The sequence below is a fragment of the Eufriesea mexicana genome, unplaced genomic scaffold (genome assembly GCF_001483705.2).
Source record: "Eufriesea mexicana isolate 0111107269 unplaced genomic scaffold, ASM148370v2 scaffold1653, whole genome shotgun sequence".
Lineage (NCBI taxonomy): Eukaryota > Metazoa > Arthropoda > Insecta > Hymenoptera > Apidae > Eufriesea > Eufriesea mexicana.
The window spans coordinates 1,942,556-1,963,884 of NW_016909884.1; the positions used below are offsets into that span (position 1 = coordinate 1,942,556).

The 21,329-nt window shown below is 44.8% G+C and overlaps 2 protein-coding genes across 3 annotated transcripts in view; both read right to left on the reverse strand.

Moving 5' to 3' along the window:
* Positions 1 to 2,216: 2,216 nt before the first annotated feature.
* Srr (Serine racemase) lies at positions 2,217 to 9,055 on the reverse strand. Of its 2 annotated transcripts, none has more exons than XM_017902133.1 (6): positions 8,967 to 9,055; positions 7,948 to 8,067; positions 6,960 to 7,318; positions 6,578 to 6,740; positions 6,187 to 6,479; positions 2,217 to 5,386 (listed from the first exon to the last, which is right to left on the reverse strand). In XM_017902133.1, exons 1-6 carry the CDS (start codon positions 8,967 to 8,969, stop codon positions 5,023 to 5,025), a joined length of 1,302 nt encoding a protein of 433 aa, XP_017757622.1. In that variant the 5' UTR covers positions 8,970 to 9,055; the 3' UTR covers positions 2,217 to 5,022. The 2 variants fall into 2 exon arrangements, with proteins under 2 accessions (XP_017757622.1, XP_017757621.1); XM_017902132.1 differs by lacking the exon at positions 8,967 to 9,055 and adding an exon at positions 8,472 to 8,938.
* Positions 9,056 to 14,608: 5,553 nt separating this feature from the next.
* LOC108548828 (kinesin-like protein KIN-7I) overlaps positions 14,609 to 21,329 on the reverse strand; it is a 43,114-nt gene continuing 36,393 nt past the window's right edge. Inside the window, exons 8-9 of the mRNA XM_017901950.1 lie at positions 16,191 to 19,729; positions 14,609 to 15,905 (exon numbers count right to left, since the gene is read on the reverse strand). Coding sequence (XP_017757439.1) covers positions 14,735 to 15,905; positions 16,191 to 19,729 — 4,710 coding nt within the window. The 3' untranslated portion in view covers positions 14,609 to 14,734. The remainder of the gene's footprint in view (positions 15,906 to 16,190; positions 19,730 to 21,329) is intronic.

The window sequence follows — 21,329 nt, forward strand, 5'->3', positions numbered from 1 at the left end:
AAGGTTTTGAGGTGGGCTGTGAGAAAGAAGACAGAGTGCAAGGTTTTACCCCTTCGCTACGGAGCCCCTCACCTCGGAGTCCCTTCCTTAAAATGAAGCACTGTGTTAAAGATGGAAACGTTACAGTCCTTAGCATTAGCAGTCTTTAGCATTCGAGGCCAAGTTTTTTCATAAAAAAGGAGAAAGAAAAAGAAAAACCGATCATCGCAATAGCGCTTGCAATTCTTTGCGAAGAGAGCTAAGCAGAACTGGAGCACTTGTCTTAACACTGTGCCATGTGGTGGCACCACGTTGGTATCATGCGAAAACTGTCGGACAATTGCCAGTGACACCACGTTGGTATCCTACGCAAATGATGAGTCAGTCCTACCGGTGCCAAACGAAAGAATCCCGATTAGCCTTATGGATGACATAGTGTTAATTTTCATCTCAATTTTGTGACCAATGACTATAGTCACCCATCGTACGTAGATGGCGTCTCGCGGCCATAGTCATCCGTGGTATCGAAAGGGTTAAATAAGGGTGCATGAGCGTGAAACGAGCAGTCCTTTGAGAGATAGTCAGTGTGAAAGTCGTAAGCCTAGAGTAAGTTAGTTCACGATAAATCATATTTTCATTATCAACCAGCTAACAATCCTACAGTAATCACAAATTTTCGACGAAGCGGTATGCAAATCCGGTGTGCAGAGTACGGCGCTTGAAGTCGCGCGATCCGAAAGGGAACTGCACATAGGTATTTCTTGACACTCTGTGTCCCAAACGAGCCCTGACAATCCTCTTCCCGCTTTGTGGAAAGAAGAAAGCTTCGCTGTACGAAGCGGAAAAAAGAGGCGCGAGTGCTTGATTCGAGATGCAGCACGGGAATGGATGAAACGGGGTCGCCGCGAGGGGAGAGAGGAATAAATCGCGAAAAGGTTGGTACTCTCGGTGCACCGCGAGAAAGGGTTCAGACGGTGGGGGGTACGCTGGCCCTCGCATTGGTTTTTATTCGGTGTTTGTTATACACTGAGGAGGCATAAGAGTAGGCAGGCTACCGGTAACCGTAGTCAGACCGCCTACCTGCAAGCCGGGGCAATAAAATGGATTTATCGATGCCACAAAATGGCGGCTCCTTGCCCGCTCTCCGTCCTGCTCGTACTTCATTTTGCCGATATTAAATGCTGTAAATTCAGGCCGCCGCCACTTTCTCTCTCCCTCTCTGTTGCGCCTTTGCGTCCTCTGTTTCTTTCTTTCTCGTTTTCGTTTCGCCCGTAGTTTCCCAGCGTGTCGGGAAACCGGGAAAAAGAGCCCGGCCAGGGACGGCTGAGGGTGGGTCGGGAAAAAATTCGCCGAAACTTTGCCCACCTTTAATCCGCGTTCCCCTGCTCGGTGTAAATTCAATCTCGGTCAAAAGGTGCTAGATCGTGGCGAGAAATGGACGAAGTTACGTCTGGTCAGTGGTTTCAGATCTCTGTGACGATAGGAATCGCATATTTGGCGGCTCTCGTCATGGGAATTTTGGGTTCCTTGCACTCGTCGTGTGCACACGTGCTCGTCGAACACGTCGTTCGTCTATGGAAATTCGAATGAATGCCGTTGAATGATCTTTTGATACGCGAAGTATAGTTTAGTCGGTCGACGCGAATGTACAATATTTGTTAGAGACGTCGTTTACTTGTAGAAAGTTGCAATTAATCTCTTGAGCTTTACGACTCGTTATTGAAATATTCTATGCTGGCATAAATTTTGTAAAGCACTGCAAATATGTAACTTCTGGAATAATTTATTATATGTACGGGAAACTCGATTCACTATGGAACTGAACGAGATATGCAAGCACATAAACTGCCAGTCGATTAATGTGATGAATCAAGCATGAGTCAATATATATATACGTTATTTCCAGTGTAAATTGAGCTGTAAATTAGGTTAAAGTGAATAATTACTCTTGCTGAATTTACTTTTTTAATTTTATGATAGCATGAAATCAAATAAAATAGGATGGTTGTTTAACTTGTATATTTTAAATAATTGTACAGTTTCGATTTTTGGAATTAATCGACTTGGCAAACGAGGAGTTCGGTAGACATAAACGCTCAGAGGATTAACCCTTTGCACTGCAGTCACGAGTCCTTGTCGAATATTAAAATTATACGTCACGCGTATCACGCGAGGAAAATTATATTTAACGTTCTTAGCGTGCAGAGGAAATTCGAAAAAATTCTAAAGTTGTAGTATAATTTTATCGTAGATTTTATAGTAGAGGTACAATGGTTAACTAAAATTAAATACTTTTCCGATACATCGTTTTTCAGAATTAAATCGTGCTACAAAGCACGTTAGTTTTCGAATAAACTCTCTCTCTCTCTCTCTCTCTCTCATCTTGTTAACTCTCATCATGTTAACTTTCATCATTTCGAAACGATTAAGTGGATCGTTCATTCGCGATCAATCTACGAGTCCCTCGGAACCGTTCTTCTCTCCAATAAGCTTATTTCCCATCGCTCATTTCTCGTTTTCGAATTAACCTCGGAATAAAAATAGCCGGTGCTAAATTTCCCGCGAGTCTACCCAGCAGATCTACTAATCAAACTAATGAGTGCATTGGCAGCCCCGACAAAAATCTCTACCACCTCTGCTGCTTGCTTTTCCGAGCGTCTTACAATGCCTCAGTAGCCGCGAAGCCAGCGTACCCGGTGGCACAATGTTGCTCCAGTTTTCCCCTTTCCTTTCTCCACTTTTTCATCGACGCAACGTCTGGAGCGAGGCACGTGAAAAGGCGAGGAAAAAGAAAGAAATAAAAGAGGATCCGCGGATCTTTCATTGCCGGCGGAGCCAGGCTCTTCGCAGCTTCCCTCTTCGGCTGGTTCACATATCATAACTCATCCGGAGCAGCCCGATATTAGAAAGGTGACATATCGTCATGTATTGTGAGCCGGCGCTGAAAGGAGCTTCAGAAGTCGAGTCTTTTCAGCACGGAGCCGGGATACCTCCGGCGTAACGTGTGCGATATATTATTCGAGCGTGTAACGCGACGAAACCGAGCAGTCCCCGCGTAAAGATGCATTAATCCCGCGACACACGCGTGCTTCGCGCCAATACTCCACCGAAATGCGAAAACGCGTTAATCCGAATCTCGAGTTACAGCAGCCTTAGTCCTACATCGTGGCTCAGGTTAATAATGAAAGACCAAGGCTTCTGCGAAAATTCTAAAACGAAAAAACAGGTCCTAGTGAAATTTGTGTTCTTCAACCTGTCGGAACTCATATTTTACTCGACTCTGGTTCTAACCCTTTCCTTATAGCACAGTTGGCTGCTGTTATAAGTTAGAATGATAAGGAAAAAGTGAGCACAGGACAGAAATATCTCAAAAAGGTATCGTATCAGTGTAGAATGTTTAAAGTCTACGCTTTTAGTTACTGTGGCTTCCTATCGCAGTATATATGCGACAATAAAAATTGGTGGACCATGATTTTATACTTTTACAAAGAAGATCTGATTTGGATGAAACGTTTCCTAGAGATTTGTGTAATAAACAGAGATATAACTGCAACCTTTCACGAGTAAGCGGTATAAGGCAGCCTTAAGACGAGTTTGCGCCTAACTCACTAGCGCCACCACGACCCGTATCTCCAATAAACGTATAAATATGGTATATCTCGTCGAATATTTTTCTTACAACCCATGTCGCGTTATTTACACGATATTATCGATACAAATTTCTCGTGACTACAAAAGGTGAAGTTCAGAGAATGAAATCCAAAACTGGCTTGCCGAAATGCAAACTCGGAAATAGTTCGAGTAGTAACAAAATTAATCTCCCAAAAAGAATTCGAAAGTTGCAAACTTTATAGAAATTTAGCGAAGAAAGTACAACTATATTTGGAGATGGAAATGCTCGTATTCAGACGAATGGTCGATGAAGGATATAACGATTTTACCCGGATTCATCCTGAATCGAAATTGAACTCGAATCGATACACGGGGTCTAAAGCGATCGACAAACTTCCGGTGCGAAGCAGTAGAAATTTAATCGCAAATATTTTGTCCGTGGCCCAGCTTCGAGAGCTATATTTTCATGCGGTATCACGAATAATATTAACGCGAAACGGTAACCCAATTTCTCCGCGAACAGTTTCGTATTTCGATCCACGCTCGCAGCCATTAACGCGCCGTGAAATCTCAGTTTCGCGTTCGAAACCTCGGTCTACGCGGTGTTTTCCTCTGGAGAAATACACGGACAGTCTTTTTTACTCCAATAAAGTCAAATACGACAGTTCTCTTCCATTTCCCGCCGATTAGAATAAGCCGTGTTTCAGCGAAACGAGCAACCGGAAGTTGTGGAATAGCTAGTCATCCTGTAATAAGGGCCGGCGTCGTTATCGAGCTCGTAAACGAACGCTTTACGATCGGTCGCTTAGGCAAAAACGCAATCGTGTGCTCGTAGAGGCGGCAGCGACACATATCCCGACATAAAACGAGACGCGAGCGACGTATGAGCAAGAGGGTGGAATTTTGGTCGTTTCGGGCGTCAGTCTGGCCGAGGTGGAGGCTTGGTAACGGTAATAAATTTCGCGAGTGTGCGTTTACACCTCGGCGTAACGCGCGTTGCGTACAGGCTCTCGAATTTCGAGCCATCGAACCCCTCCTTCGGATGCAAATTACGCAGAGGGGTAGCCCGTTTGAAACGCGAGCGTTCCGCTTTTTCCACCGGCCGTGGCTGTGGTGTCTTTATCCACGCTCAGAGACTTGGCTCGCAACCGGTATATGGGACAATAATTCGAGCTTACAATGGAAATCGATGCGGAACGTTCGCGGTTTCCTCCTGTTTCGCGACCAGCGACTGGCACCGCGCTACGCGCAAAAGTACTCGAGCCTGGGAATCGAATCTGGGTTACTTAAATGTCCGCATAAATCGAGCCTGCCTGCCCTGGCACAGTGAAAAGAATCATGTCCGATCTATCGGTCCCGCGATATTTCCCACCATTTCGAATCCTCTGGTCGACGTCCATATCACAGGAAACTGGAATTCGGGAGGACAGGCTACACGCTGAGGGGCGAGCGTAAATTCGAGCTGGACATGTCGTTGCTACCGAACACGACCCTGTGATAATTCTGATACAGCATGTTCTTCAGTTGTTCCACGTGATCCCGATCCCTGGTCTCGCAGACCACTTGCACGTCCACGCTGAAGATGTCCGACATAATCCAAGCCCGCTCGTGCATGATATCCTTTATCGAGACCCCGATGCTGGCCAGCATTCTGCACAGCTCCGCGATTCCGCCCGGTCGATCGGACACGGTCACCATAAACTTCAAAAGCCGACCTTCCGCTGCTAGCCCACGCTCCAAACACTTGCCTAGGATCGTAGTGTCGATGTTTCCTCCGCACAGAGGCAGCACCACTCTGCAAACAAAATGGCCATTAGGCCTACGGTTGCGCGGTACCATTGTGAGAACCAAAGTAATCTAGGGTTAGTATTATTGTCATATTTTCGTGTCAGACATGCCATTCGCAGGGGAACTCTGTGGTAATTTGGACTAGAGTTTCATATATTGATAGCGATCCTTTGTTAGAGGATTAGCTGTCATGTTCGCCTATGACCTGTCAATTGACATTTATAGATCTTCGTCATCTCACGACGAAAGATGTTATTTACAATTTAACAACACTGTCACCTTTTTATCTAATAAATTTTGATCCTTTTTCTTTTTTCAATTGTGACGTTTTCTCTGTTAACCCTGTTGATGGGTTTTTCATTTTTGGTGTTAGATGTTTGTTGTTTCTCTTTTAATTTACGGGTTTCTCGTTTTACGTATCTTTTATCAGCGTTCAGGCTGTAAAACGAAGTAGATGATTGTAAGAAATTGGCACGTAGGTCGGTAAGAAATCGGTACTTGAATATCAAAAAAGTTTGGACTTGGCAGAATCTAGATACTACAATTGAAGATCAATTGACAGGTCATTTTATATATAATTACGAACATAGCATACTCGTTTGCGAATGTTTCCGTAGTGCTACAGTGCCTTTGAGTCTCCATCAAGAGGATCATTGCCCCGCGATATTAAATTTTAAATCGAAATACGTATTGGGAAAATTGATCATCCGACTGTGCAGTCGAAGGAAATTGAAGTATTCGGAAAAGCAGGCTGAAAGGTAGAAAATTCTTTCGTTATCGAATTAACTCTCTGCAACATCAAACAACCTTTTGCCTCTGAGCTCTTCCAGCTGACCGGCCAAAATGGCAGCCAGCCCGGTCGCACCAGCGCCCTCGACAATGCACTTCTCGTTCTCCACCAGTTTCAGAATCGCGATGGCTATCCACTCCTCCTTCACCACGATCAATTTGTCGATTAACGAGTTCGCGGTGGCAAAGGCGTTGTACCCCACCATGGGAACTGCCAGGCCATCGGCCAAAGTCGAATTCGAAGGTGTGTAGGCCGGTCGATCCGCTTTTCGCGCCATGTAGAAACTGGGACACCTTTCCGACTCAACGCCCTGAAAACCGGCCAAGGAAACGGTCTCAACGCCTCCTGTCATCCTTGCAAAGGTGTACGCAAGCAAGAAACCGGAGTTTAAACGAACGAACTACTCACGATGATGGTTACGTTAGGATGCAACGTTTTCACGGCTAAAGCTACCCCCGCGATCAGACCACCTCCGCCAATGGGAACAATCACTGCGTCGATGTTCGACACCTGCTCCACGATCTCGAGACCCAGAGTTCCTTGGCCCGCCATGATGTCAGGGTGATCGTATCTGGAACACAAAGAGGAAACGCAGTGAAGAAGCGGGAGAATCTTTGATCTGCCGATAGCAGCGAAAGAAATTTCCCCGGGTGAAGAGGAAGCAGGCAAGAAGCCTTCCGTTTATCGAACGTTCATCAATAACACGTGTCAAATTTTCCTCGTCTGCCGGGCTATCCGCAGACGAAAGCAGCAACAAAGTGTTATCATAGTAAGTAGAATGCGCCCTTACCCATTTATATACGTCAGCCCTTTCTCAGCCCTCTTCCGCAAAGCGATACGCTTTGCCTCTGCCATATCAAGGCCATCGACGATCACGTCCGCGCCGTACTGACGACAGGCGGTGATCTTCATGATCGGCGCCAGTACCGGCATCACCACGGTCACCGGTATACCGAGCTTGTAGCCGTGATAACAGAGAGCAAGGGCATGGTTGCCCAACGAGGCAGAGATCACGCCGGCCTTCTTCTGCTCCTCGGACAGCATCATCAGAGCATACCTTGCCCCGCGTTCCTTGAAGCTTCCAGTGATCTGGAGGAAGTCCTTCTTCAGGTATAGGTCGATACCGGTCACATCTGACAGACGTGATCTCTGCCAAGGAACAGGATACGTGTTTTAGTCTTTGTTTTTCTTTTCCATGGCTGATCGTTATCATGACACTATTGCATTGCATGTATTCTGGACTGAAGACGAAATTGGACTAGGATCGTTGAGCAACAGGAGATGATGTCACCTCAGAGGTTCAGATTTATTCTCGCGAATTGCTGGTATTCTAGAGATTCTAGTGATTCTAGTGATCAATTGGTCGATCACAGCTCGTGGCAGATAGTCGGATAGTGTTATCAGTGTTATCTGATTGTACAAATAGAGCATACGAATTCTCATTATTGGATGACAGCTTCGCGGAGTATCACGAGACACAGAAGGTACAGAATGAGACGGAATGATGCGCCCGCAGCGATAAGGCATTGACGTAGGATAGGATCAGTGGCAGCTATTTTACGTAAGAAGAGTGCACGCGCGAATTACTCTGCTACAATGACAGCGTATAACACAGAGAACCTAAAAGTTCGGATTTTAGAAGTATCAAAGGGGAAGATTCGCGCGGGAGCAAAAAGGCTACGTCTCTTTTCCCTCTACGACCGAAATTGAAATTTCCAAACCCTGATGAGGTGAAATAAAAGCAGGGTATTGAGAAATATTCTTTTGAAAATCCTCACCACGCATGATGTATTGATAATTCCACCCTTGATCTTGAAGGCAGCCGATGTGATGTCCTCGAAAGTGATCTTGCGAGGGTTCTCCTCGACGCACTGGGGATCCACCAGCTCCTCGTCGTTCTGCGAATAGAAACGCGCGTGATTCGACACTCTGCTACCCTCTTCGCTACCGATCCGCTCGGGAACCGTGCATCATAAAGGTTGGTATCGCGAACAAACGCAGCGAGAACTCGAGGCAATCGAACGCGGCCCATTTCAAGAACAAGACGAGCGAGATCGTCGGACAAAATGGCGAGTCGATCGGACAAAATGGCGAGTCGGTCGGACAAAATGGCGAGTTCATCTCGAAGTACGACGCAACCGTATGATCGGACAAAATGGCGAGTCGGTCGGACAAAATGGCGAGTCGGTCGGACAAAATGGCGAGTCGGTCGGACAAAATGGCGAGTTCATCTCGAAGTACGACGCAACCGTTTCGATGATCCACGTGGAGAAAATCGTCATAGTTGCGCAACAATAATTACGTGAAGCGACGAGTCGAGGTCGTTGCTCCTACTCTCCGCGATCAGGTCGAACTTCTGACCATTGGCATAGTCCTGACAGTCCAACTTCCTGTTCAAGTCCCTCATGATCGGGTCAGAAGCGTGCTGGCACGCGCGAAAAATCGACTGCACGAACGCCGATCGTTCGGGTTACTTATTCGATCGTGAAAGGCCGCGGTATCGCGCTTATGTTCGCCTTATCGCCCTGACTTTCGACCCCTTTTTCGTTCGAGGAGAATTGAAAGTCTCGTGACTACGGTTCCACTCGGCTTTTCCTTTCCTTTTATCGCCGATAACGCTATCCACTAATAATATTCCACCCGTGATATCCGCGCAATCCAACGTGAATCGATCGATTGTTCGCGCGGTCTTGGAAAAGCGAATTGCGCGTGTCGCGTGATGGAACACGAGAGCAACGAACGCGTGGATGAATCGATGAACTTTGCTTCGTGTACCGATGAACACGCGATAACCAACCATGGTTCACGTCTCCGGAGCAACGCTGCAGCTTTCGGTTATGCTAAAGAGGAAACGCACTCCTGGACACCTCGATATCGACTGGTCCTCGTGAATCACGATCCAAACTGGCTGCCAGTCTGCAGATAACCCCGAATGGACAGATAAAACGTTGCCAGAGCTAGATAACGTATGGTAATTGTCGCGCTTTCGAGTCGCGTTTTTTGTCAGACATTTCGATCATTTTTAGCGATTTTCTTGTCTAACTGAACGTTGTTTAAGTATTTAACCCTTTGACTATGGCAGACTTTGAAACGCACCATACGGTAGGAATCCATTTGAAATTTTAAGTTAGGTGTGCATATCTGAGAAATTATCGTGTATTTTAATAATAAGACACTATATTCCAGTATATTAAAATAACATTGTTTATTTCTTTGTATTCTGCATCAAATGGTTACTGTACATATTTAAAATTTAGCAGCAAACAAAATTTTTGAGCGTCTTTAGGCACCCACAGTATCACGAGCGCAAGATTTCTAAGCGCCTTCAGGCGCCCACAGTAGTCAAAGGGTTAATGAGGAAGTTTCGTTTATTCGAGGTTATTGATGATTTATATTCCATTCGTGGCTTGGGATATCTCAAGTTTGGCGCCTCGAATATACCTTAAAGTGAATAATTAATTAGGTTCAGCTGCGAACTCGATCTGACGATTTGGCTCTTCGCTATTTTGCCAGCAATGGTTTTATCTCGTAGTATGAATTATTGCGATACGAAGTAAGCGATAAAATCGTCTTTCGGGTTTTTGATTTATGTCGAACTATCGAACTATCACCATGGAAAATAATATTTTCCGTATTTTGCTAATGAAGACAGGAGAGTGTCTTTGTGCATAGCTTACGTGACACTGCTGTGACCAATAATAACTTAAATTTCGTTTTTGAACTTGAAAATACTCGGCAGCTCTTTCCTTACTTCCGTTATTTCGATATTTCACGCATTGTTTCGTTATTTGAAATTTTTCGAATTTTATTAAATAATTTAAATGAATTTTATTAAATGGCTATCGAAGATGAGTGCAAAGGGCTAAACGCTGTCACAGGGTTCTCCGGCAAACTACTCGAATTTAATCTGCAGGTGGAAAGAGGAAAATAATGCTAGACAAATTTGGAGAATCCCCTTGTTATACAGATGTCTGGAAATATAGCGTGCACGGATAAACACTTTTTCCCGATATTTTCCACTATATCGCGCAGAAGGTTGATTTTATTTATCCGATCTGCGTAATTACTCGTTTTCCTTAAACAAGATAGTTGTTTATAATCGTTTATCAGTAGCAAACTTGTCGCACGAAATTATTTATTACTATAGGCGTAATCACGTAATCATGCAAAAAGGACAAACACGTCTTTCGTAATAGAAAATACGTCTTCGCCTAAATATATACATATATTATTTACTAATAATTACTAATAAATATTTACTAATAAATTTACTTGCAAATACTTATTTGCCAACCGTGCAAAACCAGCAGGTTCGCAAAAAGCGTCGAATCTTCAATGCATTGCGCAAATTCGCATAGCTGGCTATATGACAATATCTAGTCACCTTTTGGCCAATTAAGCGGAATATTCGTAGGGTGATTGCGACAAATTACGTTGTTCAGACAAATTCCACGCCGTGACGCGTGCACGCAATGTTTATCGTATGTTTCGAGCTTTGTATGCTGTATCGTCTCATGTCAAGTCGGACGTTGCATCCATTGACACATGACTATCGGTCGCCTAATCGTGAGACCTCTGAGACCGATAACTGTAGTTTACAAACACTTACAAAGAGAACAAAGTCTCGCGACTTGGCCAGCCAAGAGTTTCAATAACGAAGCCCGTTTGGTTCCGTGACATCACTATAATAGTCTAGGATCGCTAGGATGTGACATGGTTTGCAAAACACTCGGATATGGAAATTCCAGCGACCTAGAAGAGCTCAGATAACAGAGTCAACACCTCTTTGTGACACGAATTGATATACTAACCTAATTTCTTCTATCTGCATTCATAACTATGGCTCGTATAGTTCGCGTGTCTCGCGTTACGTCGGATCGGTAAGTTTGTTCAACTTTGTTCCATTCACAGATGCCATTTTCGAATTTCTCCCATATTCCTCACAGCATCGTAACTTGGAAATTTCCAACGTTCTCAGAGAAATTTAATTCCAATGGAAACTCACTTTCTCGACGTTTTCCCCTTTTTGGGAATTTTTGTTTCCTCGCACTCTTAAGTATCCTTGTCTCGTCGAGTGCATGGTGATTTCTGAAAACATTTTCGTATCCTACACTCGTACCTGAAAGTATTCAAATGTGTACGTGTGTGTTTTCTTTTAAAAGCGACGTACGAGTGTGGCAGTGAGATATTTGAAAGGGGATAGTATGTCGAAAATTCTCAAATTTGTCGGGAATTATTGAACTTCGGATTTTACGATTATTGAATTTCAATGATTGCTAAATTCTATTATTATAAAATAATGAAAATTTGAGGGAACTCGGTATTCTATAAAATTCAAATACACGTGGTTTAATATAACTCAGCAAATTAAATCGGACCGTGTTAACACTGGATGAAGGAAATTTTACATAAAATCGAAGCTATGTATACTGAACACAGATGCGGTCGTTACGGGGTTAATAATCTTCTCCAATATTCCTAATTTAATTATTCGTTACACAATTATTATCGTAATATACGATACAGGAGCACTGAAAAAGGAAAAAGGGAAAAGGAAAAACTGACTGCTTGAAATTAATTATTAATTATTAAATTTTATAATTATAAATTAATTAAAACTGGAGAAAGTTCGGGATTCTATAAAATTCGAATACTCGTGGTTTTACGTAACTCAGAAAATCAAAATACTGCCCTGTTAACACTGGGTGAAGGAAATTTTACGTAGAATCGAGACTATGTACTTAATACAGGTTAAAGAGTTAGTAATCTTCTCCAACATCCCTAATTCAATTGTTTCCTAATTCAATTGCCTATGATTATGAAAGTGACTTAAGTCATTTATATTTTCTTCTGAAATATTAAAAGCTACGGCCTTTAAATACGTCATAAATTATAAAATTAATTGCGATAAAGCTACAAACTCAATCTAATGATTCAATTCTTCACTGTTTTGTAGAAAATAAATATATTTTGTCGTAATATAAATGAATGCAGCACGAAATAAATAATAAAATCGTTCCTCTTAAGTTGATGACTTAGACCACTTTCATAATTATAGCCACAATTATCATTTACACCTCTGTATTTGTAGTATAGGATACAGAAGTACTGAAAAATTCCAATAATTATCGAGCTTTCTAATTGTAAAATAATTAGAACTCGAGAAAGCTCAGTATTCTATAAAATTCAAATACTCACTCGGAAAATAAAATATTGTCCTGTTAACATGGAATAAAGAGAATTTTATGTAAAATCGAGGCTATGTATTTAACACAGGTTAAGGGGTTAATAATCTTTTTCAACACCCCTAATTCAATTATCCTTTACACCTCTGTGCTTGTAATATAGCATACAGGAGTACTGAAAAAATTCTAATAATTATCGAACTTTCTAATTGTAAAATAATTAGAACTCGAGAAAGCTCGGTACTCTATAAAATTCGAATACTCACGGTTTTACGTAATTCAGAAAATAAAATACTACCCTATTAACACTGACTAAAGGAAATTTTACGTAAAATCAAGAATATGTACTTAACACAGGTTAAGGAGTCAATAATCTTTTCGACATCCCTAATTCAATTATCCTTTACACCTCTGTGCTTGTAATATAGGATACAGAAGTACTAGAAAATTCCAATATTTATCGAACTTACTAGTTATAAAATAATTAAAACTCGAGAAAGCTCGGTATTCTATAAAATTCGAATACTCACCCAGAAAATAAAATATTGTCCTGTTAACCCCGAATAAAGAAAATTTTACGTAAAATCGAGACTATGTACTTAACACGGGTCATTAAGGTGTCAATAATTTCTTGCAACACCCCTAATTCAATTATTCCCGCAAACTAGGAAACAAAAGTACCGAAGGTGGAAAAAGTATAAATTGACACGTGTTCCCAGTTCTATGCATCGTATTTTTCTGCAATGCTGATGCAAGCGTAACGATGCCTGTTTGCTAGCACCGCATCAAAAATCCCCGGCCTCGTCGATCCTTATGAGTTTACGATTGCTTTTCCTCTGCGCTGCAGCCTCGCCAGCGAAAATCGCGCGGTGCGTCAATCTCGCTGCGATACCGCGGAAAAAAGGCAAGATTTATCGTCGCTGACTTTATTTCCGGGTGGAAAAGCACGATCATTACCGGCGTGGTTATCGCATCGATATCGTTGCACGTTCCTTGCGATCCAGGCGCACGTGCGTCAGCTCTTCGACGAAACAAAGCGCGAAACGCGGACACCGTCAGCTGTAATTTGCGCGAGGAACACCTTGGACCGTGAAATCGCCGTTAAAGTGTCCGTATACGTCTCGATTTCTGCGAAATTTATCGATACGGCGGAAATAAATGTGTCGTTACTCGGTGGCGTCGAAAGAAGGCAAGGTGGGATCAAGCTAGAATAAAACGAAACCGTGAACCTTCGATTCGCGCAGAATTTACGAGGCCCCTCGCGATCGATTTCCTAGCGTGTTTTGCGGTGCTTTGGGGATAATTCTAGGGAATATTCCCTATTTCTCGCAGGGGTTAACATCCCTTAACGCTTCTGCTGAATCTTCCATGAAAATTCGCCTATTTTTATTTATAATCGCAGTTAAGGGGGTCTTCTGGTATCTTGCTTGATTTTTTCAGTATTTTTCAAAAATTATTGCAGGGAACCATTAAGACTTTGTGGTTTGAAATTGACAGGGTCTATTTGTACAGTCTTGGACTATTTGTGTGGAATTTTTTGTTAAAAAAGATGGAAAATTGTCGGTGTTAGATGCCATTGTCTAAAGGGCTGTATAAAAATATTTAAAGTAAAGAAAAAGAAGAAAAAATTTATTTTTTTTACCCTAGATTCTAGGGGAAAATATCCCCTTAATAGTCACACTTTGAGTGCTTTGATGAAGGAATAGCGACATATTTTATTCCATGTTGAATTTCTTATTTGAAATATTTTGTTCAATATTGGAAATCTCATTCTGTGAACAAAACGTCGCTTTACATTTTTCGAAAAATATAATTTCGAATGTTCCAATATAGGGGTACGTGGATACCTGGTTATCCATACAAAGGTCCACGAGAGAATATATTGAAAATATATAGGTACATATAATAATCTTTCCTCTGAATGAAAATAAAAATTAATTTTAAATAATTTTATGAAAGATAATCTCAATAACAAAATCCAATCACTCGAATAATTTTAAAAATGAAATTCTGAATAAACATTAAATCCATTAACCAGCGGAATAAAGATACTTTTAATAACAATAAATATCAAGAATATTCCAGACAATAGATCCTAATTTTCGATGACCACCCAAATTCCTGAATTTTAGGATTAAAAGAAGGAAGAAAGGGAGCCATCTTAGAGAAAGTAATTTAATACCACGAACAGGGAGAAATTACAGGAGAAATTAAGAGAGTCCCGAGAAGATGAATAAGTTAAATTTCGCTGGTGCGGTGAGAAACGTTAGAAAATGTCTGAACTCTATTATTTACAAAGAGGGCGCTGTCGAGGTCGTGTCGACGCGTTACAATAGAAAAATACATTTTACAATTGAAAGGGACGACTAACGGGAGGCGTTCAAGAGGCACTCGTGCCACGGCTGCACTCTACGATTCGCCGCCTCTCCCGTAGCAGCTCCAGAAATCTCGCCCTGGGACTTCCGGGATATTTCAATTTGTCCCTGAGATGCACGATTTCGCTCGACGTGCTCTCGATATCCGACTGATCCTTGGAACACGACGCGCACACTCTGCAACATCCGTCCCTGGTTCTCCGCGAATAATCCTCCGTTTCTTGGAGCCTTCTTCGCGAGTTACCGGTCAACACTCGTTGCGTAGGCAAGCATCCCTTGGCGTTGTACATTCTCCCTAAGGGATCAGCGTTATCAGCGATCCTGCAATCGGTCACTTCGTATTTCGAGAGGAGTTCGTCGTGTTTAGGTGTCCTCCAAGTCGCGCGATTTATGTCAGCAGACCAAGAGGATCGATTAAACCTTCTAACAGGCAAAAACTCGTCCTCCAACGGAGACAGTAGTTCGCTGTGACTCTTCTCAGGTGAGCAAGACCTCCCGACAGACAGGTTTCCCGTTATCTCGTACGTGGTGAAATCCTCGTGCTCTTCGTTTGCGTCTGAAGCTTCTTCCAGGCTGAGACTCCCTCTGACGTCCCTGTAGAACGGTTCTTTGGCATTGTGACGATATTTCTCGCGAAATTTCGAGCCATAACTGGGACTCCTAGATCCGCAATCAGAGGAATCGAGCAAACGAGCTTGGAGCTTACTGGAGTGTCGATAGCGGATGGAATTGGCGACGCTCATCAGCTGATCGAAGATTTTCTTCTCCAAATCGTCATTCGCTTTCAGACTAGTGTCTTCCGAGGGAGTCTCCGTCTCACGAGGAATCCTGAGGTCCTGGTTCGTTACCGGCGCGCGAGTATCTATGCTGGGACTCGCTAGACCAGGTCTAGCGCCAGCAGATTCGCAATCGATGCCATATTTCTCCTTTAGCAGCTCGTTGTGCCTGTCCACCCTTCGAATGCAGTCCTCCAGCCTCTGGATTCCTTTCAGACATCTGTCGTAAGAGTCCGTGGACACCGCGATATCATCGTCTTCCGTCGGGTAGTCGTCGTCATCCTTCAGGCTGACCCTACGACCCACGAGTTCCGAGTAATCGCGATTCGAGGAGGAGGAGCGGCTTCGACGACGAGCACCACGTTTCCCGCCTCGTCCACGGCTCAGGGATGCGGGGTATCTTGGAAAGAAATTGGTTAGTTAATTTACTTCGATCGTCTATGGTTACCATTTGAGTCTAGGGTAATTAGGCTATCCGAGATAATTAAAACTAAGTTAAAACGGAAGAGATTGTCCCGTCCAAGTGTCATCGTACAGAAGCAGTCCCTACCGAACGCTTTGATCTAAAAATCCAAACCAGTGGAGCTCAGAGGAGTCTAAAGCACCGTCACCAGTCCTCGAGAAGGCTCTCGACCTATCAAAGACCTAGGGGCCGGGAATGTTTCCCTTCGCCATTGTTCCTCACCTCTCGAGCATGCTCGTCCCGTTCACGTACTCGCTGATAGAGTTCAAATTTCTCATGAAGGTCACCGCCTCGCTCAGATACTCCTCGAGGACGTTCCTGCCGTCGAGCAGGTCCTCCTCTTCCTCGTCCTCCTCGTCCACCATCTCGCAGCTGTCCGACTCGCTACACGTGTTCTCCGATAATTCGTCCACGGAGAACTTGACCTTCTTGCGACTCTGTCTGCAGTTTCCCTCTGATTCCACCGAATCCTGGTCCTCCTTGCCCTCTTCCGAGCTGGCAGACTGCATCTCTGCCTTCCACTCCTTCTCCAAGGTTAAACAGATCCTTTCCTCCTGCTGAGAGTCGTCAGTCTCGTCGTTGGACGAGTTCAGGAACTCGGACACGTTCTTCTTCTGCATATTTTTGATAATAGACTTGAGTGTTCCTGGAGACCCGACATCCAGCTTCTTCTCATGAATGTCGGAATTGCAGAAGGATACCTTCTTCTTCCCAGGATCGTTCAAACGGCTCAGAGAAGCGGCCAGTTCATCGTTCGTCTCCTCAAAACTGTAAAAAGGTCTACCCAAGATCAGTGACTTGTAATCGTGTACATTGACAGCGTCTGTCAACTTCGTGGGACTCTTTCTTGGGAATTCCACCTGAACGTCTTCGAAGTCACTGATAGAGTCGCTTTTCTCCGGGTTAATGGAGGATTTTGCACGGTCCCTTTTAGTATGAGCCACTACGTCAGGTGGACAGAGAATCTCGCGCTGCTTCATCGCCTGTTTGATCATCGCCATCGTCGCAGACTCGTTGGGCATGCTGTTTTCGTTATAATCCAAGCTGTCATCCGAGAAACCGTGATCGTAATCCAAGTTGCTGCTAATGGTAGAATAGGGAGACTTCATCTCTGACGATTCTGGAACGTTAGTTAAGCCGGGGTCTACTTGGAAGTGTCCAAATGTAGAACCACTTGGCCTAACACAGTTACTCCGCGGGAAACTTTGTCCTGGCATCGAAAGTTCGCCTATTTCCGGTTGCCAGGAAGGAGGTATGAAGCCCAGTCCCTTGGCATAATCTATCGGATGAACTGTGTTCGCCAGGGAAACAGGAACTTGCCAGTTCCTCCAAGGATCCTGGTAAACGGCCGAACTGGGTGCTCTTCTGGAATTAAAACTGCTCTTCCGGTTGATGAACGCTTCCGTGATTAATCCGTCCCTGATAAATCCTTCAGCGCCAGGTCTTTCAGGAGCTACGTCGTGCTTCTTCGGCTGGGACACGTAGGATGTGCCTAGGGAATTCCTGAAAGTAATGGAATTCCTTATCCTCGTCCCCTCCGTTCGATTCGAATCTACTCTTAAATTCTTGGTCGCGTTGTTGGGGTCCTGGAAGATGTTTTCGATTCGGAACACCCTGCTGTCGGTTTGGCCGAGCGTCGATGTGGTCTGATCTCTCGAACAAAAGATCTCGTTACGAAGATCGTCCCATTCTTCGGTCTGAGCTGTCTCATCCTTGGTAATGCGTTTTGGACCCCGTCTCGATGGATCGTTGTCCATCACCACGATCCTGGACTCCAAGGAATTCGTGCTTTCGATGGTGATGCTGATAGTGTCTGGCAGGGATATAGAGATGACGCTTTTTTCGATATTGTTCGACGGAGGATGATTCTGAAGCTCTTGACTGGAATTGCAACACTGTCTGACGCAAGCTGGAGCTTTGCTCTCCGATACTGACCGATCGTAGACCTCCGGCCGAGGTGTTTGTACCGCAAAACTGCGACAGGAAGAGAACATGCTCGTGTTCGTCGAACTTTCCGCATACGCCACTCTCCTGTCAGCCTCTTGACAGAGATCAGAGACTTCGGTGCTGCTCAGGTTACTCTCCGCGTAATTTTGGGTATCATCGGAAAGGATTCCAGAGTCGTTGCGTGGAGAATGGATCTCATAGTCGTATTCTTCGAGATCGTTCGCTAGAGTACCCACATCCTTGCATCTGACGACATTCGTCTTAGGTCTCTCTGTGGATGTAGCAATCTCCTTCACTCTCAGGACCGATGTCTTTCGATCTACAATATATTCGCACATCTCGTGCTGGTCTGTGAGGATTCCGACGTCCTGACAGACTATCCGTGGCGTCTCCGTCAGAGACGCAGTGTCCTTCATGCGAACGGTCCTCGAGCAGTCGGTCTGAGTGTCCACGCAGACGCGTCTCCGTTTGCCTAGCATCTTCCTCGAGATCTCCTGCAGTTTCATCTTCGCCATAGACTTCGTGTCACCCGTGTCAGGTGGAGATCGCAGCCCCATGATGTCTTCCGCGCTCTTCTTGCTCGAGTACAGTCTTTCCGTGACTGCTGCCACGATCTCGGCGCGTTTAGCTCTCTGAATAGGCGTGTGGTTCTTGTTAGAAGGGGGTTCCTGCTCCAGCGAACTCTTCCTGCGAAACAGTTTGTCTCTAGCCAAACTGGAAATCAGGATCTGCTCGTCCTTGGAACTGCTGGAGCTGCTGTCCTTGCTGGTCTTCCGTTTTAGGTTCTCCAGGCTATGCTTCCCAGGGTAGCTCTTTATCTTCGACCCAACTTGATTATTCGATTCCCTGAAACTCTTATCCGAATCGTTGCTACCCTTCCGTTGGAACTGTTCCTTGGACCAGTTGCTTCTGGTCGAGGTCTTCTGATCCTCGATCTCCCTGATGTTATTTAACTTGGTCGTTCTGTCAGGGACCGTGGATTGCTTCTCCAAGCTCGTGTGCGATCTTCGCAGAAAGAAAACAGGGTCTTTCTTCTTCTGGATCGTCTCCACCGAACCGAACTTCTTCGACGTGTGCAAATTCGAGAGAATCGAGGTCGGTAACGCGTCCACCGAGTCCTGCTTACGAAACTTAGGCTTCTCTCTAGGTTTGAAGCACGATTTTGCTCGTGGACATTCCAAGGTCTGATAAACGTCCGCTTCGTTGTCGCCAAAGGCGTGACACGAGTTCACGGAGCTGCTCCGTTCGTCGTGGTCGATGCTGTCCGGTTTCTCGGACTCGTCGTAAGTCTCCTGATCGTTACTTGCCTCGATGAACTCCGCGTCGATCGACTCCTCCACCACCTCGTCCGAGCAGATCTCCTCGATCTGCGCGGAGGACTCCTGCAGGTTATAGTCCGGCTTGATCAGGACAGCGACTAACGTCGGGATATCGACGAACACGGACTCGTGGATCTCGCTCACTTCGTCCTCCTCGTCGTTCAACTCGGTCACTTTCGCCCTGTTGTAGCTTCCCGCGAAACGATTGCTCGTGGCCAAAAATTCCAGCGACCCGAACTTCTTTACGGAAGAATCGACTTCGTACGTGGTCACGCTGTCGCTGGAATTGGATTTGCGAAGCGGAACCACGCTCTTCGGTCCTTTTCTCTCTTCCAACGACTCCACTCGCTGCTCTTGAGACTCTTCCTTCGATTTTTGCTCGTCCAATCGATCGCTCGAGCCTGTCGCGACTTCTTCTTGCGACGATCGATCTTTATTAGCGTCCGCTTGATTCCTCTGGCAACTGCACAACGACTTGCTATCCGGTTCTGGGTTCTGTAAAACAGATTCCTTTTAAGACTCGCGCAGGATATGACGGTAAGAGTTTTCGCATGCTCGCTATGACGGTAAGAATTTTCGCATGTTCGTCATGATGGGATTATTCGCTGATCGGGGTTATGGAAATGACTCGCGAAAGGAAAGGCGGGAATCGGTGACCGATCGGAGTAATGGCGGCTAAGGTTCCGCCATTACGCCTATGCCAGATAACCGGATAAACTAAGGCCGAGTATTTACCAGTCTTTCCCTTCGTGACATACCAACAGTCACTGTAGGCTAACAGGAAAGGTAATTCATTGTCCTCGGGATGTCATTGGCTACCGTCAATGTTATTCCGGGGATTAATCTTGGGCCTGGCAATTAGTTTGCAAGTCAGATCTCTTTGCTCCTTAATTTATAACCCCGTCAGTCACCACGACTTTCCCCTTCGTGAGGGTATTTCCCGCGCAAATATAGTTTTTTTTCCCGTGCATGTGTTGGCAGGCTTTTTCCTTTCCTTTCCATATACTCGATAATCTTTAAAAAGCCCCCCAACCTTATAGGGAGACTTTCCCCCTACGTTCGTTGATGTCGCATGGGTCGCAGGTATCCTTTTGTGGTGGTAGTACTGGAAAGGACGAAAGGAGGGGAAGGGATGTGTCCCGGGCTTGCTAGTGGACATCAGTAGACATCAGTAAGGCTACCCTAGCAGGCCCTGCCTTAGACCCAGATACTATTGAAAGGCCCTGAAGTTATATATGTAGGAAACGGAAGTCCTCGAACCGTTTTGAAGTCAGAATCCATCTAGCGGCGAAGGTGAGAACGATGATCGCTACAAGCTCTAAGGACAGAGGACCAAGTCAGTCTGACTTAGATCTTTCAAGCCCTAATCGCTGGCCCGGAAACTGAATTTTGCCGAGCTTCTGCCTCCGCAGACCTGCTACCCCCCTGACGAGTATTGTACCCCGAACCCTCGCGTCAATAAACAAACGTTACCGCGCCTAATCAAAGCAGCACAGTTCCTACACCTATGACAGAGTAATGGCGACGAAAACGGGACCGGGAAGTTGCGCGAAGATAATTAACGAGCGATTATGTAACGCGCAGCATGATCGAAGGATATTGTAAAATGTACTCGTGGCGAATAGGCGGAATGGAAATGCGGATCACTCGTTAAACGCGCGCACCTGCGGACTGTATTTTATCGGCAATCGTTGGACCAATCCGCGGGAAGGATCGCGCGACCGGTCAATGAGTATCATATAAACGATTCATGCATTTCATTTGCGTAATGACGATTCGACGATACGAGTTTATGTCCGCTCCGGGGCTCGATAATAAACTTGCTCGATTTATCCTCGTTGCTTCGTGGACCAGACTCTGGGTTCCTAGGCAACGCGAGATTTCCCGCAATGGCGAATCGATTTCGGTTATAAATAAACCGATTCGCCGATTTTCCCCGCATCATCGGCGAACTGTGAATTTATTTTTCTATTTGCCTCGTTTCTATTAATATTCATGCCGGGAAAAATACTGTTATTGCAGTTTGTTTATGAACACGCCGGTATAATATGGAAACAGCATCGTCGATTTAGCGGGAAACGATTGAATTGCGAAG